Source organism: Mixophyes fleayi, chromosome 11, assembly GCF_038048845.1.
Source record: "Mixophyes fleayi isolate aMixFle1 chromosome 11, aMixFle1.hap1, whole genome shotgun sequence".
Classification (NCBI taxonomy): domain Eukaryota; kingdom Metazoa; phylum Chordata; class Amphibia; order Anura; family Limnodynastidae; genus Mixophyes; species Mixophyes fleayi.
The window spans coordinates 90,879,525-90,907,320 of record NC_134412.1 but is presented as its reverse complement, the minus strand read 5'-3'; the positions used below and the strand labels follow the sequence as shown (position 1 = coordinate 90,907,320).

Genomic DNA, 27,796 nt, shown 5'->3' with positions numbered 1-27,796 from the left:
CATTGGTGTGGGGCCAGGGTTCCTGTTGTAGTCGCTAGTAGCAGAGGGTGGGTGGTACATCATAGTCTCACGGTTAGGGTAGGTGGGAGGCTGTGTGTTGTCGTTGCAGGTGATGGAAGAACGTGAGAGGGCAGGAGCTAGAAGTGGGAGTCACTCGGTGAGTATAGCACTAAGGTCCCCTTCCTCTGAGCGGCTCCCACCTGTTGGTGGGTGGAGTACTTGGGCGGGATTGTCCCTAGGCCCTGGTATTCGCGGCACCGGAGAAGTAGCCCAGAGCAAAACAAGGTGTCGGCAACCGGGGTCGTCGCCTCGGACATTGCCCCCTCCTTCGGGAGATAGTGGATCTCCACGCTTTGTTTCTTCCATAGGTGTCCGCACCGGTAGGTGTGCAGGGGAAAGAGGATCAAGGTGAACCTCGGTTCAAGGGGTTGCAGACAGTGTGGTGGTGTTCCATAGTGTTCCCTCGGGATCGTGTGAGTAACGGGGGTGTAGGGAAGGGGATTGTAGCTGTGTGGCTTTGTCTTCCTTAGAACCCGTCGCAAATGTATCAAGCTGTGAATTTCCAGCTGGTTTGAAAAGTGGAGAAGTTGCCTTATAGCAGATTCTATCTATCGTTTTGTAGAATGTTCTAAATAACTGATAACTTTTCAATCTCACAGCCAACTCACAGCTTGGTACATTTATCCCCAGGAATGTTTCTGGTGTCTGCTGCTTGCAGGGGCGGATCTAGAAAATACTTCTACCAGGGGCGATGTAGGGGGGGGGAAGCGATTTAGGCCCCACCCCCTTTTTGACATCTGAGACTGCCAGCGGCTGCATACTATGTGCAGGTCCGTTCAGCAGTGACAGGTAGGGACAGTGTGCTGCCCAGATGCTCTGATTGTGTTTAAAACACAATCAGAGCGGCCGGGCAGCACACTGTCCCTGCCTGTCACTGCTGAATGGACCTGCACATAATGTGCAGCCGCCGGCAGCAAGCCCCGATCACCCCCCTCCCTGGATCCGCCACTGGCTGCTTGTCCTGTCTCTTTGCCATCTTCCTGGCAAATCCACGGACAATTACAGAGTGTAAACCCTCTTCATTACTACCTGGTACAAACTTCTGCAGAGAGTAACTTGACCTCACCTTTTTCCTGAGCCGGGTGGGTTACCTAAAGAGTTAATTACAGCGATCTAGGCACCCTGCTCTCTCATTGTTTTCATATTGCTAGTAAGGTTGTTACAGTGTCATTATTCTTCTACTGCATGGTGCAGATATTCTCACTTTTTTACTGTTACCTCATTTTATACTGTCTACTGATAATGATGTTGTGCTGCATTGTTCAACCAGTGTTATTCTTCAAGTGTTTTGCTGTTATCTTCCACTTGTCATCTTGTGGTAATGGTTTGTTGTTACACATGGCAGCAAATCAGATATCAGCTTCTACCAGTTTAGTGTAATCAGACAAATGATAGCTGACATCTGATTGGTTGGCTATAGTTTACAGCACTATTTTACTAAATTAGCTCATTAGCGTACATCTATTTATTGGCTTTGTATGTTGTCATGAAGGTGGTGGGGTCTGCACCTCTCGTTTCATCAGTTGTGATGGAAGTTAGTCACCGGGGTCTATTTATGAAAATGGGGTGATAAGGCTGATTTTCTAATGCTGCAATCCTTGTTAAATAGGCTTCCCCATGGAGAACCAGCGTATCTTACCACCGCAGCGGTTATGACCGACATTGACCCTTTGATGTATAGGGTGAACCTATCTCTGACAAAGACAGCCATTTTCGTCAGAGATAGGGCTATTCGCCCCTTTAACAAATAGACCAGACAGTCCTCTTTCTACTTCATCCTCCGCGTGTAGTTCTCTGGAAGGATGATTGATGTCGTTACCATAGTGTCGGACACTTAACAGGACTTTAAGAAACGAGATTTAATTTTACTCTTGTGGACCAAAAACGTCCTTCAGAATGTAATTGTCCTGGAGACTGAAAACGGAGAGAGTTTGGACTGTGTGGGTTCAGTGATGCTTAAAATGAGCAAATCCTATTAAAATTCAGCGACAATGGACAGGTCATTACTCTGACGGCTCAGGGGTCTTTGGGATATCACATGTTTCTGACCTTTCTGGGTGGTTTATACATACGCTAGTAAGAAGCTGAATTGCCTTAGTCCCTAGGAAGCATATTAGAAAATGGCTCGCACTTATCACCATTACATAGAAATGATCCAATGGAGACGTTAACTGTTCTCAAAGTGAATTGAAGTTTAGCTTTAAAGTGCACCCATTACATCACACATTGGTTTCTACTTCCCAGGGCATTTCCACCTTCAGGCAATTTAAATGTATTTGTTTTCACGTGACTCATGAATAGATGGTGACTGTGCACACTGCAGAATTTACTCGACAGCGTTACATTGTTTATAAAGATTTTTAGTCCCTTTATAAAATCAAATGAAACAATACAATGTGCTTTGGAACAATAAAACTGTCATTTATCGTGCGATTGGCACAATAATCGGGTGAAAAACCTGTAGTGTGTACCCAGCTTTACGATTTTCATTTTAGAAATGTCAAGTGTGTGAAGGGCTAGTACGTGAGAATTGGGGGGAGAGTGGCGTAGGCTGAAGCTTTGCCTAGGGCGCAGAGCAACCTTGCACCTTCCAGGAATAAGACCTATATTTCATGTGACTTTACTGTAATGTTTTCTGTCCTGGAGCTGAAGAAATCATCTGATTTCTTCACTCGTCTTGTAAGAGCTCATCATGACTTACTCTAAGAAAGCAGCTTTTGTTCACTACACAAATGTCAACAGAGATCTTCCTTCAACTTGCATAATCTCAGAGTCAGTTTGTGTCTTACGAAATGCGTCAGGCTCATTTATCTAACGGCTGCTTTGTACGTCCTTTGAAGAAACGGACACATTTTACCAATCCTAGACAATTTAAAACCAGGGTTTCCACTAAAAAAATGGAAAAAGAAGATGGTAACTTTACATTTTATATTAAGACAGGAAAAAAACAGTTTTCTATCTTTCTGCTGGAGCACAGAAGGGACATAATAAAAGTAGGATTATAAACTGCTTTGTTTAAAATGAATGTGGATGCACCAGTACTAATGAGCCTCATACTAGGGCAGAAACCAGATTTCATTGTGACATGAAATAGTTCTTTTTGCTTCAAGAGGCAGAGAGTTGACAATTGGGGGGGGGGGGTGGTGGACCATTCGTGGCTTACCATTTACCCCTCCCTCCCCCAGCAAAATGAAGTGATAAGGTTCCAAACAAGCTGTATTTTGGGAGAAGTGACAAAGTAGGAATCAATGATGGGGTTGTTTACTGATGGATATGGGGGGGCTGGTGCTCCTCTTTATGTGTATGACGGTTATTTATGCACATTAGCGCAAGAACGGTGGAATTTACACCCACATTTGTCCGGTTAGTAAACTACTGATTGGAGTAGATGTATCAAGTCTTCTAAAAATGAAAAGTGAAGGTGTAACCCGTAGCAACCAATCACATTTTATTTATCAATTATGTAGTATATTCTGGAAAATGATAGCTAGAATCTGAATGTTTGCTAGGAGCAACACCTCCACTTATCCTTTTTGCTAAATCTACCTCATGGTGTTTTTATTAAAGAGAATTAACCCTGACCACTACTTGATGTATTCTCTTACATCATGGTCAATCCAGAGTTTCCTACAGACGGTTTGCTTCTTCATCATCATCATCATCATCTATTTATATAGCGCCACTAATTTTGTAGCGCTGTACAGAGAACTCACTCACCTCAGTCCCTGCCCCATTGGAGCTTACAGCCTAAATTCCCTAACATACACAGACAGACAGAGAGAGAGAGAGACTAAGGGCAATTTATTAGCAGCCAATTAACCTACCAGTATGTTTTTGGCGTGTGGGCGGAAACCCACGCAAAGACAAGGAGAACATACAAACTCCACACAGAGACCATTGATCCCTATTACAGGTCCCATCAAAGCTGCGTTCACGAAATGTCTGAATTTTGCTCAACGGCCCACGGATGTAGCAGACTGTGGGGTAAATGTATTAATGTCCGGATTCTTCAACTCCGGCGTGTTCAGCGTCTTCGGCGATTAAATTTAAAGCGGCGCTGCCTTGTAAAGGGAAGTTTCCCTTTACAATGCAGCGCCGCTTTAAATTTAATCGCCGAAGACGCTGAACACGCCGGAGTTGAAGAATCCGGACATTAATACATTTACTCCCGTGTGTATGTATAATATATACATAGATACATGATTTAAGACTTTGTAATAACGGTGATATTTCCAGTATCTGTCAGCATACAACAAATGTTACACATTATGCAGCTGGATCCTTTATTGTACCTGAGTTTATATCTCCCAGTCAGAAATTATTCTTTACCTTGTGCTGTGACCTGGGATACAGCACTGTCACTATTATTAATTGCATCTCCTGCAAACAGCTTGTAAACGCGTCTCATACTGGGCTGGCATATGGCGGCAGATCTGTATCCTGCAATGCTGCGGGCTGACCGGATTCCTCAACCACAGCAAATTCCTCCTACTGCACCAGACCTCTCACAGACTGTTCATGTGTGTATGGCGACTAAGCAAAGGCTAAATATTTAGTCACAATTGGTAGTATTTGCTTCCCGGTGGCTTGTCATCTGGAACAGCCTCTTTGCTAATAAATGGGTGGTTAGCCATAAAATAGGAACAACCATTGAGGGGTAAATGTATCAAGCAGAGAGTTTTCCAGCGGGTTTGCAAAGTGGATATGTTGCCTATAGCAACCAATCAGATTCTAGCTATCATTTTGTAGAATGTACTAAATAAATGATAGCTAGAATCTGATTGGTTTTTCAAACCTGATGGAAAACTCTCAGCTTGATACATTCACCCCTGAGTGTTAAAGCTTACAGTATGATATATCTACTGGAGTCATGAACAAATATAATTATATATTCATGAACAAATTGTGTATAATTTCATTCTGTATATATCATACTTGCTGACTTTCTTCAGCTCCCTTCTGGGATCCAGCCAGTGGAGGGGGGGCGGGACGGGCAAAATCGCTGCATTTTGGCCCTGCCCCCTGTGACGTCATGACGCGTCATTTGACAGCGGGGGCGGGGCTAAATGCAACGATTCACTGGGAATCGCGGCGTTTGGGGCACTTCCTAGTGAAGTGGGCAGAATTCGGGAGATTGCTACACTCGCCCGGGAGACTCTCGCAAAATGTGGGAGTCTCCCGGACATTCCGGGAGAGTTGGCAAGTATGGTATATATTGTGACTGTGTGAGCATCAGTTAATCAGCCCATTTGAAGCCCCCACCCATTCACCAGATCATACGTGTTTACGAGAGATTTATCAGAATTTCAGCAATTCACCCAAAATTTTAAGCTGCCTGGAGCATTAGGCGGTTCCGGCTCTGACCACGTTCCTGGATACAACCCCTGAACCTGCCACAGTCCTGTGTGGGCTCTCCTGCGGACCACCTTCTCCAGTCTGTATAGACCTTAGAGTAACTTATACTACTGATGGTATCGCTGAGAAACAAGGTATAACCTCATTAGTGTCACTGGTTCCTAATAAATTCACGGCCTGTACTCTCTTAATTAGTGTTTCAGCCCACAAAATGGCGGCCTACACAAAATGGCTGCCTCGGTAACGTCACTGGCTCCTCATCAGTACTGTTTCAGCCTACAAAATGGCCGCCTCCGATGTGTGCAGACAAAAGGTTCAATTTTGGAGACATGTAAGACCACCAGCTTTTTTTTTTTACACTAACAAACCAAACAAAGGACAAAGCAACTGATCAGAGTTTATTTACATAAAAAAGTCACATATTGGGGATCAATAAGCATCAGCCCAACGTGTTGGCAAAGGTTTACGTAACCTGGTCTACAGTACCACTGGTTGGGTTCTATCTCTCCTTAATCCCTTCTACATTTGTTACACATATGCAAAATATAGCACAAAACTGTGCCATCGTGTGTGTTTGTGTGTGTGTGTGTGTGTGTGTGGTAATTATTCACTTCTCTTACAAAATCTCATATCTAACTCACAAAATATATGTATCAGTCACACCAGCTGATCACAAAGCCCTTGGACAATATCTAAATAAGATGTATGTGATTTTAAAGACAGATAGGGATTTTCTGAAGGGACTACAGCAGGCCTGAACAACCTATGGCTCTCTAGGTGTTGTGAAACTACAAGTCCCAGCATACCCTGCCAGCTATTGGCTGCTTATCGACTGGCAAAGCATGCTGGGGCTTGTAGTTTCACAACACCTAGAGAGCCACAAGTTGTCCAGACCTGGACTACAGGCACTGTATGACAGCGACTCATTTGCAGCAGAAATAATACATCTTATGACATGCCCAATAATTGCAGTTTTGGGTATATTCATATGGTTGAGTAAAGACATTTACTGAGTCTATCCTAAATAATTGTGATCGTAATGCAATATTATTTCACCAGTTTTCTGAAGCATCTCCTGTGGCTTTGAGACACTCCAGTCATAAGTTATTAGTGAAACGACAAGCATGATTTAATTTCCTGAGGTGCAGTACCTTCTCAGAACCTGTAGGTGTAGCTGTATGTTATTGCTCTCTATGGGAAAGCTCAGTGATTGCTTAAAAATCTCAATAAATAACCAATGCAAAATGTTTGCGCGAGCTGCATTTCATCAATGGGATTTCAGCTAAAGCTTTTCGATTCACTGACAGCTTTTGTATGAAGCCTCTAATTCTCATTGCAATTGAAGCATTTACTTAACACGTGAATGGGAATACTGAGTGCAATTCCATTTTGAACGTGTGTGTTCAAGCTAAGAAACATTTACAAATGAGCCACTGTCATTCGTGTCCTAATAACTAGAATTATAATGTAAAAAATGTGTCCTTGTCAATCATGGTGACTGACACCAAAGGACACGTGCTACATAGCTGCATGGCCAAAGGATGATAGGCAGATTTCAGGTCCCAGCAAAATACTGAACTGTGGTCTGGTCAGACAGAAATAAATGATCCTTGATCTTTGTTGATGGACTCCGGGTTGACACAGCGTCCTTTTCTCCTAGTTACTCTCTGATGGCGATGGAATTTGGCGTAGCAGCGGAGACCTGTGTAAAACATTAAAAAAATAAATAAATGTACATATATATGTATATATAAAACACCATTTGTGTTTGACAACTGTCGTTAAAATCACTGGCAGACCATCAAAACAAGCCAACATTTATTCTCTCCGTAGACTATAAATACACGTATGATCCACCTGAAATTCTGCCTCTCCTCAAATTTTTAGTTCAATATACAAAGAAAGTAAAGATTGAGGTCCTCTCACTCCTCCCCCTCTTCAATGTGTTCTCTTGACCTTACTCCGTCCCACCTCCTCTATTCTCTCCTCTATGTTGACCTCCAATATTACCTCTATGGCGATAACACTCTAATGAACCTTTCTTCCCCTGACCTCCTCTACCATGAGTCTGAATGCCTCTCTGCCATCTGTACCTGGATGGTTAGATACTACCTCAAGTCAACGTATCCAAAACTGAGATTATCATCTTTCCACCACTTAGCATCACATCCCCTCCTCTGATTTCCCTTAAGGTTGATGGCGTCGCCCTCTACCCTGTTCTCCATGTACACTGCCTGGGGGTAGTCATAGATTCCGCCATCAATTTCACTCTCCAAATCCAGTCACTTGCCTATTCCTGTTGCCTCCATCTTCGCAACACTGCCAAGATTTGCCCTTTCCTCTCACTGGATGCCACCAAGACCATCATTCATGCTCTTGACATCTCCCACCTTGATTATTGCAATTTCCTACTTTCGGACTTGCCTGACAAATCTGTTTGCTGCTGAAATCTGTGATGAATGCGGCGTCGCGAGCAATCTTCATCTCCTGACCTTCCTCTTCCACTAGGCCTCTCTGCAAAACCCTCCATTGGCTCCCTAACCCCTCCAGAATACAATTCAGGATGCTTACCCTCACTAGCCCTCTTTAATGCCCCCACCTCCTACATCTCCGACCTTGCCAAGAAATTCTCCCCTACTCTACCTCTTAGTGCCCATCCTCTTTGTAATGTTTCCTTTGTTCTGGTTGTGTCTTCTTATATAATTGCTTTCGCTATAGTCTCTTGTATTAATATTTTACTTATTTTATTTTTTCTTATTTATCTGTATTTTTTTGTTGATCGTGTGGCGATGCGCATTCTGTGGCTGTGACATTATGTTATGTTGGCTGTGACATCATTACCACCCTGCAATACATTATTACCTTCTGGTCTTAAGTCACTAGCTGGGATAATTGTACGTTCAAATACTTCTTGCAAGATGACTATGTCATATAATATAGCCACACCTGCCTACTTTCCTGGCACGTCCAGGAGACTTCTGGAATTTTAGGAAGTTCTCCCAAACTCCCGGGAGACAAGGCCACCCTCCCGCATCCTGCCCACTCTCTAATGAAGTGGGTGGGACACGAGACCTCAGTGACACTATTGAGGGTGAATCATGTTATTTTGGCCCCACCCCCTAGGGTTCATACCCTCCCCCACCACAGTTGTCACCAGACATCCCCTCCGGGATCTCCAATAGGGAAATTTAGCCCATGAGGATACTGCCGAAATTTAGCAGATGACACATCCTCCCATTCTCGGTTACAGGACTTTTTCTGGGCTGCACCCACTTTGTGGAATTCCCTCCCTCGCACAGTAAGACTTTCCTCTAGTCTTCAAACGTTCTCTGAAAACCCACCTCTTCAGACAAGCTTATAATATTCCTCAACCACCATCTTAATCTCCCTAGGTTACCCTATTACCACCCTCTACACAGCTAACACAAGACAACAACCCTCTGACCAACATTGCAACACGCACACAGCCCACTCAATACTTTTACCTTTGCATTCTAGCTGGTCCATTGTGCAATATGATGTAGCACATGCCCTTGTGTTTCTAACTCCCATTGTCCCATAGATTGTAAGCAGGATTCTCTTACCTCTCTGTCTGTCTGTATTACCCAGTATTGTCTTATTAATGTTTGTTCCCAATTGTAACGCGCTACAGAATTTTCTGGCGCTATATAAATAAATGTTGATGATGATGATGACACGTCTCTGTTATTATATAATAATGCTAATAATTTTATCTATATAGTGCTTTTCTCAGGACATATTAAGTATGACATCACTATTATCACGTAATACATTATTATATACAACTATTAATGTGGAGATCTCAGTACAGGGGCTTGGTCTACTGGAATAGGGTGAACAATAGGTGAAATTATAGCACTGACAATAATGCTCTTGGTCAGATTACTCTCTATGACATACTGCAGATAACAGGAAACCTAACCTCTTCAACGGAAGCAGTTATTATTTCCTTACAGGGTGTAAAAAGAACTTAAATGAAAGTAGAAGTGAGACACAGGCCTTATAAGATGGAACGTCTTCATTCTCAAACTTATACAAATATTTCTGGGTACCTTGTTTACCGCAAACACTGAATTTCTTATCACAAAAATCAAGTAGGACACAAAAGTCCTTAAAACATAACTTTTATTAATTCTACTAGTGCAATCGCTTTGTATCAAATGTAATCAATGGCATTAAATCTAGTTTCTTATCTACAAATAGCAACACGGTAGCTCACGAGAAAATGCGTCTATACACCAGGGGGATTCGAGTAACACAACGAGTTCTTAATGTTTGTTCAGTTCTCAAAAACAAAAAATATAGCAGAAAATAAATCTGGATATAAAGAACAGCCGAGGAGATGTTTGTTATTCATGATCTAATCTAAGGCAAAGTGGCCACAATTCTTCTATATTTTTATGAGAAAGATAAACACTAAAGTGTTTGTATCACATGCTCAGTCACAGCACATATAAAATCACTGTTCTTTTATTTCTCAATGATGGGAACACACATTGTGACATATCCAACGTGCCCTGGGGGTATATTTACTACACTGCGGATTTGAAAAAGTGAAGATGTTGCCTATAGCAACCAATGAGGTTCTAGCTGTTTTTTTCTTCTTCAAAGTCTACAGTGACATTCAGGAGAACTCCACTGCTCCATTGCTAATTGTCATTGCTGAAATCCAAATACTAGAGCTGGCAGGCTTGGTCTTCTAAATCTGCAGTCACATTGTACTGTGTTATATAGGTAACACACAAAGAGGAGAGCTCCATTGTTAATTGCACCACTTTACTGGCACTGCTGTGTGACAATGTGTCCTAGATGTGCTAGGAACTGCCGTGTGTTTGTGTCATTGCTCTGTCGCTTAACATCCAGCCCGGTCGCTGCAGTATTTGTCCGAAAGTGTATGAAAATAATATTGTGACCTGTGAGGTGGTCAAAGTTGACTGCAAATGACTTGAAATTAGTGTTATTGAGGTTAATAATAATGTAGGAACAAAAAAAAAAAAGAGCAAAATTATGTGATTTTAGCATATATTAGCAATTTTTCTAAAAAATACAGATCCAAAACCAAAACACACGAGGGCGGTTTTGCCACAACCAAAACACGAAGTTATCCAGATCCAAAACCAAAACCAGAATACGTGGATCAGTGAAGATCTCTAGTTTTTACTGTGTCCCCGTTACAAAAGTTGGAAGATATGAATATGTGACATATGCAACATTTTTTAATTTACAACAAAGTTCTCAAACAGTAAAGGTCTGTAAAGCATTGGAAGCCCACGCTGCTGACGGACTATATTTCTCTTCCACTCTATACACTGGTTGCAGATGTTCGGTGATCTACTGAACATTCCATTCCCATTGTCTCACCAGGCTGCTTTGACTATTATTAATTGTTGACTCATATAACACATGATACCAACGTTCCACCAACCTTCAGTGCACATACAGTCATCAAAGCACTTGTTATTTAGCCCTCGATTGTGAGGCTTGCAGAGGTGTTCCCGTAAATCACAGCACGATCCTGAAAGTGAAGGTGGACAATACAATCATTGCAGTGTGCGTATTGCTTAACAACACAAGTACAACTTATATACACATTACAGTACAATCTGGAATGTTCCTCATTCTCTAAAGTAGTTTCACTGTTTTTTTAAGCCATATTCTTAAACCCTGTTTCCAAGAAAGTATAGACATTCCAAGAAATTATAGTCATTTAGATCTGAAGCTTTGCTCAATCCTCAATGTCCTGTCTGTACTTCCCGTCTGCAATTTTCTAAGAAACTAAGGGGTCAAATCAATTTAGCAAATATTGTTATCATGGTAAAAAATGTAATTTTTTTTTTAAAAAAATTTAAATCGCCCCCAAAAATTACTTTTCGTTGGTAATCAGAAATATATGATCGCCACGCCAACTGAGCATTACTCCACAGTGATAAAGGTTAATTATCTCTCCAGAGATCCCGCTCTGCGTCACTGAGCATTGCACAGTAAATATATATATAAAATCTTTAAACAAAAAGGATCTATTTTTTTTTCAATTACACATTGGATTTATAGATGCAGGGCTGATTTGGAGATAAGTAAAACATTTCAGGCCTGATTCATTAAAGCACACAAAGTGAAATGTATTGCATTTTTTTTTGTTTAAATAAGCACGTCCGTTTCAACTACAAGCGGATGTAAAAGAAATGTCTCTTGTTGAATATGGGTCTAGGTACACTCTGTTCCGATAGACAACACACTGCAGGATGGTTGGGTACTTTAGGCCGATGATGTAAACGCAGACACAGTATAGCGGTAATTCTCGACAGACTGCTGAAATACAGACGTCAAACAATTCCGACGAACGAAGAGCCCGGCAGCCTACAATGACGTCACTATGAAGGGCGACACTACGGTTGGTGCTGTTAAAGGAGTAATTTAAGGAGGCGACCAACTGTACAATGTTGCTTAGAAAGCCTAGTACATTGTACAGCCGGCGCCTCCTTAAATTACCACCTTAACAGCGTGAATCATAGTGTCGCCCTTTAAAGGGATTCATTCTAGGCTGCCGGGCTCTTTATTGGTCGTAATTGTTTCACGTCTGTTTTTCAAGGAGTAACCCTTGTCTGTCCATATTACACAGGGGCTGCTGTGTAACTGAGCAGTAACCCTGTCTGTCCATATAACACAGGGGCTGCTGTGTAACTGAGGAGTAACCCTGTCTGTCCATATTACACAGGGGCTGCTGTGTAACTGAGCAGTAACCCTGTCTGTCCATATTACACAGGGGCTGCTGTGTAACTGAGGAGTAACCCTTGTCTGTCCATATTACACAGGGGCTGCTGTGTAACTGAGGAGTAACCCTTGTCTGTCCATATTACACAGGGGCTGCTGTGTAACTGAGGAGTAACCCTGTCTGTAGAAATTACACAGGGGCTGCTGTGTAACTGAGGAGTAACCCTTGTCTGTCCATATTACACAGGGGCTGCTGTGTAACTGAGGAGTAACCCTGTCTGTCCATATTACACAGGGGCTGCTGTGTAACTGAGGAGTAACCCTGTCTGTCCATATTACACAGGGGCTGCTGTCTAACTGAGGAGTAACCCTGTCTGTCCATATTACACAGGGGCTGCTGTGTAACTGAGGAGTAACCCTGTCTGTCCATATTACACAGGGGCTGCTGTGTAACTGAGGAGTAACCCTGTCTGTCCATATTACACAGGGGCTGCTGTGTAACTGAGGAGTAACCCTTGTCTGTCCATATTACACAGGGGCTGCTGTGTAACTGAGGAGTAACCCTGTATGTCCATATTACACAGGGGCTGCTGTGTAACTGAGGAGTAACCCTGTCTGTCCATATTACACAGGGGCTGCTGTGTAACTGAGGAGTAACCCTGTCTGTCCATATTACACAGGGGCTGCTGTCTAACTGAGGAGTAACCCTGTCTGTCCATATTACACAGGGGCTGCTGTGTAACTGAGGAGTAACCCTGTCTGTCCATATTACACAGGGGCTGCTGTGTAACTGAGGAGTAACCCTTGTCTGTCCATATTACACAGGGGCTGCTGTGTAACTGAGGAGTAACCCTTGTCTGTCCATATTACACAGGGGCTGCTGTGTAACTGAGGAGTAACCCTTGTCTGTCCATATTACACAGGTGCTGCTGTGTAACTGAGGAGTAACCCTGTCTGTCCATATTACACAGGGGCTGCTGTGTAACTGAGGAGTAACCCTGTCTGTCCATATTACACAGGTGCTGCTGTGTAACTGAGGAGTAACCCTGTCTGTCCATATTACACAGGGGCTGCTGTGTAACTGAGGAGTAACCCTGTCTGTCCATATTACACAGGGGCTGCTGTGTAACTGAGGAGTAACCCTTGTCTGTCCATATTACACAGGGGCTGCTGTGTAACTGAGGAGTAACCCTTGTCTGTCCATATTACACAGGGGCTGCTGTGTAACTGAGGAGTAACCCTTGTCTGTACAAATTACACAGGGGCTGCTGTGTAACTGAGGAGTAACCCTGTCTGTCCATATTACACAGGGGCTGCTGTGTAACTGAGGAGTAACCCTTGTCTGTACAAATTACACAGGGGCTGCTGTGTAACTGAGGAGTAATCCTGTCTGTCCATATTACACAGGGGCTGCTGTGTAACTGAGGAGTAACCCTGTCTGTACAAATTACACAGGGGCTGCTGTGTAACTGAGGAGTAACCCTGTCTGTCCATATCACACAGGTGCTGCTGTGTAACTGAGGAGTAACCCTGTCTGTCCATATTACTTACACAGGGGCTTCTGTGTAACTGAGGAGTAACCCTGTCTGTCCATATTACACAGGGGCTGCTGTGTAACTGAGGAGTAACCCTGTCTGTCCATATTACACAGGGGCTGCTGTGTAACTGAGGAGTAACCCTGTCTGTCCATATTACTTACACAGGGGCTGCTGTGTAACTGAGGAGTAACCCTGTCTGTACAAATTACACAGGGGCTGCTGTGTAACTGAGGAGTAACCCTGTCTGTCCATATCACACAGGTGCTGCTGTGTAACTGAGGAGTAATCCTGTCTGTCCATATTACACAGGGGCTGCTGTGTAACTGAGGAGTAACCCTGTCTGTCCATATCACACAGGTGCTGCTGTGTAACTGAGGAGTAACCCTGTCTGTCCATATTACTTACACAGGGGCTTCTGTGTAACTGAGGAGTAACCCTGTCTGTCCATATTACACAGGGGCTGCTGTGTAACTGAGGAGTAACCCTGTCTGTCCATATTACTTACACAGGGGCTGCTGTGTAACTGAGGAGTAACCCTGTCTGTACAAATTACACAGGGGCTGCTGTGTAACTGAGGAGTAACCCTGTCTGTCCATATTACTTACACAGGGGCTGCTGTGTAACTGAGGAGTAACCCTGTCTGTAGAAATTACACAGGGGCTGCTGTGTAACTGAGGAGTAATCCTGTCTGTCCATATTACACAGGGGCTGCTGTGTAACTGAGGAGTAACCCTGTCTGTCCATATCACACAGGTGCTGCTGTGTAACTGAGGAGTAACCCTTGTCTGTACAAATTACACAGGGGCTGCTGTGTAAGTGAGGAGTAACCCTGTCTGTCCATATCACACAGGTGCTGCTGTGTAACTGAGGAGTAACCCTTGTCTGTACAAATTACACAGGGGCTGCTGTGTAACTGAGGAGTAACCCTGTCTGTCCATATTACACAGGGGCTGCTGTGTTACTGAGAAGTAACCCTGTCTGTCCATATAACACAGGTGCTGCTGTGTAACTGAGGAGTAATCCTGTCTGTCCATATTACACAGGTGCTGCTGTGTAACTGAGGAGTAACCCTGTCTGTCCATATTACACAGGGGCTGCTGTGTAACTGAGGAGTAACCCTGTCTGTCCATATTACACAGGGGCTGCTGTGTAACTGAGGAGTAACCCTTGTCTGTCCATATAACACAGGGGCTGCTGTGTAACTGAGGAGTAACCCTGTCTGTCCATATTACACAGGGGCTGCTGTGTAACTGAGGAGTAACCCTTGTCTGTCCATATAACACAGGTGCTGCTGTGTAACTGAGGAGTAACCCTGTCTGTCCATATTACACAGGGACTGCTGTGTAACTGAGGAGTAACCCTGTCTGTCCATATTACACAGGGGCTGCTGTGTAACTGAGGAGTAACCCTTGTCTGTCCATATAACACAGGGGCTGCTGTGTAACTGAGGAGTAACCCTTGTCTGTCCATATAACACAGGGGCTGCTGTGTAACTGAGGAGTAACCCTGTCTGTCCATATTACACAGGGGCTGCTGTGTAACTGAGGAGTAACCCTGTCTGTCCATATTACACAGGTGCTGCTGTGTAACTGAGGAGTAACCCTGTCTGTCCATATAACACAGGGGCTGCTGTGTAACTGAGGAGTAACCCTGTCTGTCCATATTACACAGGGGCTGCTGTGTAACTGAGGAGTAACCCTGTCTGTCCATATTACACAGGGGCTGCTGTGTAACTGAGGAGTAACCCTGTCTGTCCATATTACACAGGTGCTGTTGTGTAACTGAGGAGTAACCCTGTCTGTCCATATAACACAGGGGCTGCTGTGTAACTGAGGAGTAACCCTGTCTGTCCATATAACACAGGGGCTGCTGTGTAACTGAGAAGTAACCCTGTCTGTCCATATTACACAGGTGCTGTTGTGTAACTGAGGAGTAACCCTGTCTGTTCATATAACACAGGTGCTGCTGTGTAACTGAGGAGTAACCCTGTCTGTCCATATTACACAGGGGCTGCTGTGTAACTGAGGAGTAATCCTTGTCTGACCCTACTTCTGTATAATCAACTTTGATAATTTAAATTATTTAAATGACTGTGCAAATTCCGCCATTAAGGAAGATACAACAGTCTTATTGCTATTCTCAGACATAATGAACATTCCAAGCTATTCTCTGACATTCTAATTCATTTCTATTTATATAACGGTTATGGGCTTGTTCAGTTGCTGCCTACGGCTGCATAACTTCTAATTGATGCAATATATCATCCAGAGGTGTATTATAGTACAGCGTATTAGGCTCAGTGCTCATCCCTCAGCTCACAGACCACCTCCTGTCACAAGAACAGAGGAGTTACGTTTTATTCATGTACTTGTTCAATGAAGAGTTATTTGGACACAGGCGGTGCGGAGTGTGAGTATTTAGTTAAATTAAGATGTATTTATTGAAACGACTTTGTGAGTTTATTTAAAAAAAAATAATGGCATAATGGACAGGGGGCATAATGGGTTCTACCTTCCATGCATTCATTACCCAGAACCCCAACACCCAAACTGGAATAGAGGCACCAGTACTACGCTGACCTGGGAGCTGGGTATAATTATGATGGCGGGAGGGGGGGCTGCAGATATAGACTTTAACAGATCAAAATACACATCCTCCTCACACCCCTCATTCAATAAAACCTTTCTTTAAAAAACAAAAGGGGGGGATACAACAGAAGCACCTTGTGGCTCTCCTGTTTATTGTAGAACTACAAGTTCCCCAGTATTCCAAAAGTGCTGGGACTTGTAGTTCCACAGCAGCTAAATAACTAGAGGTTGCCTAATTCTGAAGGATATAGCACAGCTAAGGCAAAGAGCAGTATCTTCTGTCAGTATGTAAAATTAGTTTTTTTTTACTTTATACTGATCTACGTGTTCTTTAAACACAGATGGCTAATGGCGTCTTTTTCAAATTGTATTGCGGCAGCTGTGAAGGGAGGCATTGAGGATAACAGACATAGGCAGCCAGCTATGTAAACAGCTATACAATGACAGGGGCAACCGCAGGATTTGTAGAGGGGGGGTTTTCACACCACGCCGCCAGTGGGCATGACCAGTATTCATAGGGGCGTGGCTATACTTTTAGACAGTGCTTGGCTGCTCTCCAACTCTTCCTATCCCCATAATATACATGGGCAATGCTGTGTGCACTACTGTTAGGTGCACGCAGTTCTCCCTTTTCAAGCAGAGTTGTGTGAAGCGGGGACAGGGTCCAGCCACCTCAATTATACAGTGCCCCAGGCTTGGAGGGGGGGTTCCAGGAACTAGGAACCCCACCTCGGTTTGCCTATGAGTGAAGCACAGATTGTTTTTCATTACAACAGGCCTGCAGGTATAGGAAAGCATCAGGATATTTTCTTTACTTTGGCGATAGTGTCCCTTTAAACCCCACCCAGTAAACAAGAAGAAGAATCTCTTAGTGGATTGGTCATACACACTTGAGGCAACACGTTCGTTCATCATACACACTGCTCTTACCTGGGAGACAGTCAAGGTGATGGTCACACGGCTCCTCAGCCAATGAGGTGGCATTGATCTTTTCTCTTTGTTTACCTGTTAAACATAACAAGCAGACAATGTACTTTGTAGGTCATGTGTGTTCTTTTCCCTGCTGTGGACTGGTCCCCTCTCCCCAACATCACTTCATAACAATGACACTCTAACAACAGCAGGTGATAGCGCTGGGACTGTCAATCAATGTGATGTTAGCAGTATGTTGCATTGGGGGGGCAGCAATAGCTGTCTTGCGCAATTGAATTATTTCTCCTGGGAAACAAGGGAACCGAGATTACTTGCTTGCAGTTAAAGCCAGCGATTGCATATTCCAGTAATAAAACAATATAAAAAAAAGTAGAGGGGATTAAGCATATTTCACTTCTTTATTTGTCATTTGTTGACCATTAAAACATAATTGGAATGGAACAAACCATTCTTCCAATGTTATTAATTAGACCCTTAGGCTGGGTACACATTACAGAACATTTCTCCCGATGCGATATTGTTAGTGATGTTACCAACGGCTGAAAAAAAAATGTCCTGATCAGCAGCCGATTCCTGTGTACACACTATACACGTCTTACAAGTTTTACCGTCAGATCTGTGCTCTTCATCTGTCATAACCATCGGCTGAAAAGATCCTGACTCTGCACACTCCATAGAGATCTATGGACACTGCCGGTACTGAGTGCATAGACACTGCAGGATTGGAACGACATTGTTCCTAGGTTGTACGAGATTTTTACTCTGGTTTAAAAATCAAACAATATGAAGTGCTTTGGAACGATAATCATTCATTGTTGGCTCCAACAATAAATGATTATCGTTCCACTAATGGGATATCGGGCCGAATGCTTGTTTATTGTGTGATTGGCCCGATAATCGGGTGAAAAACCTGTACTGTGTACCCAGCCTTACAAACACATTATAGGACCTTCTAAAAACGGAAAAATATAGGTGTTACCCATAGCAACTAGGGATGTGCACCGGCCACTTTTGGTGTCTCGTGTTTTGTGTTTTGGATTCGGATTTGCTTGAGGTTTTGGGTTCGGATTTGTTTCGCAAAACACCTGACGAAAGGTTTTGGTTCGGATTTAAGGTTTTGGATTCGGATTTATTTCGAAAAAAACATAAAAAGTGCTAAAAACCAGTTTTGTGGGTTTTTTTTCACTCCTACGCTATTATTAACCTCAATAACATTCAATAACAATCATTTCCACTAATTTCCAGTCTATTCTGAACACCTCACAATATTGTTTTTAGGCCAAAAGGTTGCACTGAGGTAGCTTGAGCACATAATGCCAAAAAAAGAGGTACAAGATGGAATTGTTCTGGGCCCACCCTCCCACCCCTCGCGAGATTCGACGCGAGAATTGGACGACAGAGCCTCGTTTTCATTTTTTTGCCCGCCGGAAATATCCGAACAGTGCTCGGATCCCGTTCGGATCCGCACTGTTCGGGTGGGCTCGGATTAGCTCATCTCTTATAGCAAACAATCAGATTCTAGCTATTATTTATCTAGAATATTATAATTCTAGAATATGAGAGCTAGAATCTGATTGGTTGCTATTGGCAACACCTCCACTTTTCCTTTTTAGACGGTTTGATAAATCTACCCCTTAGTAAGTTATCAATTATTGTATGGTAGCTATAATAGCAGCTATAAGGTTGGATATTTATATGTCTGTGTCACATCATGGTATGTAAATATGAAGATTGTGGTGCAGCTGGTTTTGAAAACCTCCTTCCATCTCCTGACAACGCCACCGCTGTCCCAGTAATTACCTTTCTTAGCCGAGGGCCACGTGTCCGGCTTCATGTCTTCATAATCTGTCCAGTCAAACAGGGTCATGTCTAGTGTTGGCATCACGTCACCTCCTTTCTTCCCATGAGGCTACAAAACACCAAAGTTCAGTCTCTGCGCACCGCAAACACCAGAATTAATCTCACATGGAACAAATACTGCTGTATTATTTGTGTTGGTTCCCTGCTGTGGCCATTTCTAAAATTCTGCTGTCATGAAACTGCTTGGACCTGTATCGTACACAGGGGAGCGCATAGGAGGTCTGTTCACTTTGCAGCCAACGTTATCCTGAGCGTTAACTCATCATTTAACCTTGTAAATATACTTGGGTAATTTGCGACAACTTGGAGCAGCGCACAGTAAAACAATTAGGGGTAGATTTATCCAACATTCTAAACAGGAAAAGTGGAGGTGTTCCCACAGCAACCAATCAGATTCTAGCGATCATATCTAGATAAATGATAGCTAGAATCTGATTGGTTGCTGTGGACTACACATCCACTTTTCCGTGTTAGAATGTTGGATAAATCTACCTCTAAGTGTGGTGTCTTCATGTATGTATGATGTTAACTAGGCGTGCCGAAATGGCGATATTGCCGGCACACACAGAATTCTGCTAGATAACGTTTATTAAATAGACTTCGTCATCGCCGGTGATTACACTACTATTGCCAGCAGTAACCCTTTCATGTATTGGGAAAAACGGTAAAAAAGTCCTATTGCCAGGTGATACTCCCGTTGGTTAAGTAGGTGTGCGCTAAGCGCAACATATGTTTGTTTGCACCGCGCCAATCCATTGGAAGCAGGAAAGAGCGCTATGGAAAAGGCATGGATGGAGCAAATCTGTGCATGCCGCCTTCATTGTCCAACGTGTGTTTTAAATAATGCCCGAGCGTACAAGTATTGTGATCAGATCACCTGACGTTCACTATATATTAATGCAGATGTCTATGTGCAAGGTCATTATAGGGGAAGTCATACTTATCTCCCAACATTCCAGGGAAAATAAAACAGGGACAAACATTGGTCAGACCAACTCACCCATCCATGCCTCTGATATACTAACAGCCAGAATCTCAGGTCTACCTAGCCATGCTGGCATTTAACCCAAACCTCTCCCCTAAATCATTAAGCCCCAACTCTTTCGGCTGCTGAAATTCAGGACTGTTGGAGGCATAAACACCAAAAGGGAGGTAGCCCCTCTTAAAAGCCGATGTGTGCAATCACACAGATGGTTAGTAGCTAAAAACACCATTACATTAATGGCATTGTTGCAGAATTGTTGTTGTGAAAATAAAAACGAAAATATTACAAATATGATATCAAAATTATGGATTTTCTAAACTTAAACTAATTCATTTTTGATCTGTTTTCCCTACCTCTAGTAGAGAGCTGGGAGAAGACAATTATTTTAGTACATTCCCTGCGACTTGCATCTTCCCAGCATTAGAGGAACCTGTCTGTTTTCACTATTGGGGTTCCCGCATTACAAATGAAAAACAAAAAAAGCAAACCAATATAATCTCTCTTTAATAAATTATCGCTGTGCTTCATATCAGACGTCCGTGTGCTACCGAGGGGCTGTTGTATCTCTGGGTAGACAGATGGATTTGTCAGTGGTGACACGCTGGGTGTTGGGCCTCAGACTTGACCCGTAACAACAAAGGATTTTATCTTTCAAAGGCATCATCAACCCCACACTGATATCGCCTGGAGAAAGGGTTTTCAATATTAATCCACCTCCTCTTACCAGCTTGTCCTCCGTACCAGATTATCCTTAATTAGCCCATGACAGATACAGAGAGACACGCTCCGTGAACAGATAAAGGTGTATCAGGGAAGCCAATGCTAGGTAGCGGGCGTATAAAGGAATAGGTAGACTTATTGATCACCGCTGGAAATCGATAATTACCTTTACACGGCGCTGCGGCTCCACCACAGCTGTCGGACGTTCGTTAATAGACATCGACTTGGTTGCGGCTGGTGGAGACCCGGTAGCAGATACGCTCGAGGACATCTCCACGTGTGCTAGGTGGGTGGGCTCCCGAAGGCTTAAATCTTCTTTGAAAAGGCCACTGGGCTCAGCTTCAAAGCCTCTGCCTGGGAAAACATTGGTAGAGATCAAAAAGCAAACCGTCCCTTGTAGATATATACTGTCAAACACGTACAAAGGCCCTGCATCTTCATCATATCAACATCTTCCAGATTTATCCACCTGCAGTGACCTAGAGTGATCTACACGTGGAAAGAAGTAGATATTAATCATGTAACGTGTACAGAGCTTAGCCAGCCAAACCCGTGCAAACCCGTGGAAATCACCTAGAGCGTTAAACCTACACATATACCTTAAAAGACTTTTCCTCCTTTAAACAACTTTAATTTATTGGTTTGTACATGCGCTCCTGCAACGCTTCCTAAATGCATCGATCATTTCCATTCTATTGCCCTTGGGTACAACACAAAAGTTATCTGTATATACAAGTGTAACCAAGGGACATAGCTGAATTGATCTGCATTGCATTAAAGGGTAAAACATTTGCCTAGTAGATTAAGGCCTTGGTAAGCGAAGACAGATTGATAGAACAATGTAAACATTGCAATCGAGCATGTACAAACCAATGAGTGACGTTGGGGATTCTAATTTGGCTTTAGAATTATTTTGAACCTTTCCATATTTTCTTACAGAGATAGTCTATAGCCTATGTATAAGTTTGGTTTAAATATTTTTCTAGAATTATCCAGCAAGCTTTTCTGTGTTTATTAAGATAACGGAGCCTTCTTTTACCTATCTACAACAGAATCAAATGAGAGTTCATTTTTATTTAACTCCCTATAATAAATTATATATGTGTATGACCTATCCAAACTGAAGTCTATTCCACCCACTTTGACCCCTCCCCTTTACCTTGTTTTCAGCAAAGATCTTAAAGACATTTGACTGTTTCCACACAGTGGATACAGACTGAGACAAATGTTGGAGAAAGACCTCCCAGCTCTCCCGATTTGTAGATTTCAAAAGGGATGTGGATTAAAAGAAAGTGGGTAGAGTTTCTTCCTAAAGTGGGTGTTTCTGGGTGGGGCTTAGTTTCTCCCGATTACACGATTTTTGGGAGGTGTGCAATAATCATGTGAATGTAGCCAATTTACTAGGAAATAGTGACATCATTGAGGCACAATTCACTGTGCCTCATGCCTCAGAGATATCAACTACTTCCTATAATTTATGAACAGGAGAGCATATATATATATATAGGAATAACAGCTTAATATTTTCAGCCAGGGATACAAAAATCCAGTAGGTTGGGGAATATGGGGATTTGATTAAAACAATTGTACACAAGTGGAGTACAACATGATGAAGTGTGGAAGTAGCATACAATTAGGTAGCAAATGTGGTTTTAGACCTTGTGTTTTTGTTTCATTCAATTTGACGCACGGAGCCTTTAGTGAATATTTTACAATCCGCACGTCAAATATTAGTTACTATCCAGCCAAAATCGTGAGTCTGTAACATTTCTCATGGTAAATATCTGTAAATCCCTCTTCCCTGGTGTGTTCCCCTCTGTGAATCGTCTCTCCATTAATTGATGTATTAAACACTAGTACTTTTATATTTTTGTTTTCTTTTTATCTTGGGTTTCATTGTTTTGCTTGTTTTTTTTTCATTTTCTAACTGAGTACAATTCTAAGAAAAGATTGTATTTCAAAATTAAATAAATAAACATGATTTTACTTAGCATCTGAATCACCCCCATCTTCTGGAGGCAAACTGCCCTTTGTTGCAAAAAAAGACAGTTCAGTGGGGCATTTGCCTTAACTTAAATTACCCATCTACACTGAACAATGGAATGCATAAATGCAGCCCCCTGAATTTTACTGGTGGTGTATTCCTTTAATTGTGTATAACGCTTTGTTGCACCAGCCTCTTGTGGTGTCTGCGGTGGGATGTCAGCGATTACAACCTAGCTGTTCATATGTATGTAATTGCATGCATTTATCTAAATTAAAGCTCCCCACTGGGTGGTTCTGTTCCTGAATTCACTGACTACTATCATCCAAAGAGTTGAGAACATAAGTTTTAAGGAAACCCAACCAGGCAGGAAAGATGCCTCTGGTGGTGAGGATTAGTGCTCTGCGACCGAGTATTCCCTTAATGAATTCCAATTTCTCGTTATATTGTAGTAAGCAAATCTTGGATAATAAACCCTTAAACATGAGCCTGGAGGAGCACACGGTTCCTAAAGAGTCTCGTGTTGATATAGAGGCAACATCACTGCAATTAAGGTGAAAAAAAACCCAACATTTATTGTCAGAACTGAATTGCTCAATATTATTTGATGCAATAATGTTAGACACTAAATTCGGGAGAAGTGTAGACTAAGCCACTCATTGTAAGGGCCAAGCAGTTTACCGAGTCAGATAATCTCACTCTAGGGGTCTATAAACCTCTCTTTGATGCACAGGGCTGACAGTAAAACATCTATTAGAAATCTTTATCTTCAGGATTAGATTCTTTGCAGTGGTGAAAATTACTTCCAAATCACTTTGAGTACAGGGCCTCATACAAACCAGCGTTATTTTAAAGTGTGTAATGAGCGGTCTCAATGTCTAATCAACGTACTTTCATGCCAATAGTACTTTGCGTCAGGTATCATGCTGTCTGTAGCGCACAGAAGCGTTAGTGCTTGGAAAACGACTAAGTCTATAGTATATTATTCTGCAAGGAATCTTCTGATGTCTGATAAACCAAGGACAAAGGGCAAGGCTCTGTCTATACTTTAACTAGCATCGTTTTTCAATGCCTGTGTGCAAGAGCCCTTTGGGTTAATAATTGATCGTGTTGATGGAGCACTGCCTATTTCTGGGTGATTTTGTTGACTGCAAATACACTAACAAAAACAATTTTTAGTATCTCCATGGGTCCACAGAGAACTGGAGGAAGTGGTGTATTTATTGAGATTTACAGAGAGAATCCCCCAATGGTTTCCAAGCCAACACAGATTCACACCGAAAGTGCTCCCTGGTGTCAAACACTGAGTTTTCCCCCCCTCCTTATATATTTACCCATTTGTCAGCTTTTACTGCTCTAGACGGGTAAAAACCATTATCGGGAATGTCGGCTCCCTGCTACGACAGATGCACTATAACGCCACATTGGAAGGAAATAAATCGCGCCCACCATGAATTACAACTGACGTCTCTGCCATTTACAATCAGCGACGGGCTGGCGAAGAAACTTACTACGTGTGATGTCTTGTAATCTCGTGTGTTTAAATGTCAGCAAGCGCCGGGCCCATAAACTAAATGTTTATGCAACAGTGTTTTGTCACATAACGAAGAGAGATGGATTGGATTGTGGGGCGCAAGGGACCCCGTGACATTTCTTCATTATTTTGGAGTGTAATATTAGAAGGGTTGTGATAATTATAGCTCATAGGAGATGGGGGGAGGGGAGATTTAGAGGGACATGTTTTTTTTTATTGTCTGTAAAAACTGAAACAGAAATTGACAATAAAAAAATAGATTTTGCTGTTCAATAAACATATACACAAGATATTACAAAAATTTAATCATTTGTATATTGTCCTTAGATATTATTCTACGTCACAGGGCTACAATGACCCGATTGTGTGACCACACTCCCTTCCGTCCCAGAGGGGAAACAGCGGTAGGCAAGTATGATTTAAGGAGGTAGGACCTAACACCTGTGTGGTTGCCTCTATGACTCTGACAGGAGGACACTGCATGTCACTGTATATAGATGTATCTTACACTTGTAGCCCCTTGCATCTGGAGAGATGCATCGAGGGACATTTACATGTAGGTGCAGTACATTATGGGCGGGCAGATATAAGACAAGTGCACCCCTTAGAGCGCCTCTTATTTAGCGCTGCAAGGATCCATAGATGCACCTTTTGGGAGGGGTATCTTTCTCCGTGTCCATAAGCCTGGTGCAAGTTTACGTGTTAATGACAACTTTCATAAATTTTCTCCAGGCGCTTCTATGCACTCTAATTTACTTTACACGTGTCACCAGATGACATAAAAACGCAAGCGTACAGGCACAGACTTGTGTGAAAGCAAAGGGTTCAATTTTATGTCCATCTCTAGGGAATTCTGGATGCAACGCGTTTTTGTACCAGGTGAAAAGGGTCATGTTGGGGCACTCTTTGTTACTCTCCTGGAATTTCTGGGAGGCTCCTAAATCTCTAGGAGTTCTCTGGAACTCCTAGGAAAGTAGGCACCCCACAATGGATTCTGGTGAAGGCGGGGCTTAATGACGCATTTCGCAACATAAGGCCTCTTTCCCGCTTAGCTACACCATGAATTTCAGCATCACATTGCAGGGGGCGGGGCATGGTACCCCAAGCCCCCTCCTGCACTTGTCACATGACCTCCCCTCTGGGATCTTCTAGAGGGGAGGTTATAAAAGTCCATAATCCTTGTGCTAATGTGCATTTACGTAGGTGAACGCCACCTTCTGCTTTTTGTTCAAAAACGTCTTAATTTAGATGGGTCGCTCGACCATTTGTAGAATTGTGTTCAGACAGGAATGTGACTGTGGCATTTACTACTAACATATCTCAGCGCTATTGTGGGGTGTACCACTGTTTTTGAGTCGGATACACCTTGAGATACGTCAAACTAAACGTACACATGTAAGTACGCTTTTTGTGCGTACCTTTTGAGAAACAATGTGTTGAACTCTAAATGAGGGTCATTGTGCCTGAATTTAAGTCACAGGGTATATATATAATATATAATGTGCAGAAATGGGCTGTAACCCATGGCAACCAATCAGATGGCTGCTGTCATTTACAAATTGAAAGCCACCACCTGATAGGTTGCTAAGGGTCATAGTAAATGAAAGCAACCCAACAGTGCTTTATTTCTTTCAAGTATTGCCTTTAGATTGCAAGCTTTAGGCAGCAGGCTCACTCACCTTCTGCTCTATTGCATGTTCCTGTATTGTTAGCTTGGGGAGTCACTTTGTTTCCCTGTTTATATCATACTTGCCAACTCTCCCTGAATGTCAGGGAGACTCCCTGAAATAGGGGTGATCTCCCTCAATCCCTGAAGAGTCTGCCATTCTCCCTGAGGCTGAGCCAGTACAAGACGTGGTTGGCTTCGCCATCTGTGGAATGATGACACAGTTCAGAAATTGTGTCCTATGTCCATGTATTGATGCCTATGGAGGTGGCCATTTTCATGGAGACCAAGATTTAATCAAAGGTAAGACAACATGACTTCAGTAATGGAGACAGAAATGTAAAAGACACTTCAGCCTCTAGATTCATTAGCTGCTTTTCTTTAACGCATAGTTGCCTACTCTCCCGGAATGTCCGGGAGACTCCCGCTTTTCTGGGAGAATAATAATATAACTGATAATACCTCGGTGGTGCTTCCTCTGGTTGAACTTCCTCTGCTCTCTGTTGTGCTTCTTTCGCTTGGTGTTAACCCCGGGCGGGTGATTTTCTCTCTCTTTATAAGGGAAATCAAAACTTTGGAATTCCTCTGGTTTGCGAACAGTTGGCTGCCCAAGATTCCCGGTCTCCACTTGGATCGGGGAACCCATAACTTCCTCTCCGGCCATAAAAGATAACATCCCACCATGAACCCCGTCCTTTACGTCCACCCCTGACCTCCTGGGCGGCTGGTCCTGATGTTCATGAGCCCAGGGGTCCTCATTGTACTTGTTCTCCGAAATTCTCTTACGCTTGGCTCTGGGCTCGAACGCGCTCACACACATCACGTGATTCATAATTACGAACGACACCAGGCAGATCTGGGTGAGGCTGCTGAAAAGAGGCCGCATTCTTCTAAACTTCGCACCTGTAAGAAATATCAAGAGACGAGAGCGATTAACAGAGACAAAAGAGGAGCATCTGGTTTTCTAACAAATTGCAAATTCATTACAAGCTTATTACTGCCTCTCGGAAAGAGATCCTCGGTGAGAACTCAGAATGAATGGACAGATTACATTCGGAAGGACTCGATGCCAGGCAATATTCATTTTCTGCTTTGTACAGAAATTGAAATAACTCATTCTTTAATCAGTGGATATTATCTGATGTGGAAGGAAGGCAGGAAAGGCAGATTCACCAATTGACGTAGAATGGTTCATCTAAGATGAGCTTAATTCTACATGAAATGTTATAGTATTTGAAAAGTTTCTACTTTATTATTGGAGAGTGTCTTGTGTTTCTGGATCAAAGATACAGGGATACTTGGATTTAATGTTTCCACATTTAATCCTGAGAAAATATTCTGCCATCAGGCACATTATTGGCTGTTGTGATGTTTCAGGAGAACTAGTAAGTACTCACCACCAGATTTCCTCCTTGTACTTAAAGGACATACCCCGAACTAAGCCGTCCCACTTGATTCTACTGTGTCGCCCTCCCCACTCGCCCTACAACATAAGCTCTCACAGGCAGGTAACTCTCTACCGTATATCCCTTGTCTGTCCTTTATCCGTGTACCGTGTGCATTTGCTATTCTGCTTTAATTGTACCCATACACCTGTTATGTGCCTTCATGTATGTCAGGCACTACGGAATCTGTGATAAAACAACAGGAAAGTGTCTTGGGACAATCACCGCCGACCCCCGGATGTTACAAACAGCAATATGCAAAGACCCAGTTTTATAGAAAAGGCATTATGGGAAGTCATTTAAATGAACCAATCGGAATAGATCTTTTCTGTTATCAAGAAGACTGCAAGCCTATCACTCAGTACCTGCAATGCTCCTTAGTGATACAAACTAGAT

General features: G+C 42.9%; 2 protein-coding genes and 1 long non-coding RNA gene across 5 annotated transcripts in view; 1 reads left to right on the top strand and 2 right to left on the bottom strand.

Annotated features, from left to right (window-relative positions):
- LOC142107082 (uncharacterized) overlaps positions 1–27,796 on the bottom strand; it is a 311,806-nt gene that overhangs the window by 134,655 nt on the left and 149,355 nt on the right. The gene's annotated exons all lie outside the window — the stretch shown is intronic.
- The window catches only part of MAD2L2 (mitotic arrest deficient 2 like 2), a 102,324-nt gene that overhangs the window by 39,167 nt on the left and 35,361 nt on the right, over positions 1–27,796 (top strand). The gene's annotated exons all lie outside the window — the stretch shown is intronic.
- Positions 5,801–27,796, bottom strand: part of DRAXIN (dorsal inhibitory axon guidance protein) — a 48,656-nt gene continuing 26,660 nt past the window's right edge. For 2 of the 3 annotated variants that reach the window (XM_075190228.1, XM_075190227.1), the window contains exons 2-7: positions 26,418–26,858; positions 20,938–21,125; positions 19,007–19,115; positions 17,204–17,281; positions 10,862–10,951; positions 5,801–7,117 (exon numbers count right to left, since the gene is read on the bottom strand). In XM_075190228.1, coding sequence (XP_075046329.1) covers positions 7,005–7,117; positions 10,862–10,951; positions 17,204–17,281; positions 19,007–19,115; positions 20,938–21,125; positions 26,418–26,841 — 1,002 coding nt within the window. In that variant the 5' untranslated portion in view covers positions 26,842–26,858 and the 3' untranslated portion in view covers positions 5,801–7,004. The remainder of the gene's footprint in view (positions 7,118–10,861; positions 10,952–17,203; positions 17,282–19,006; positions 19,116–20,937; positions 21,126–26,417; positions 26,859–27,796) is intronic. The other variant, XM_075190229.1, reaches the window with a different exon arrangement.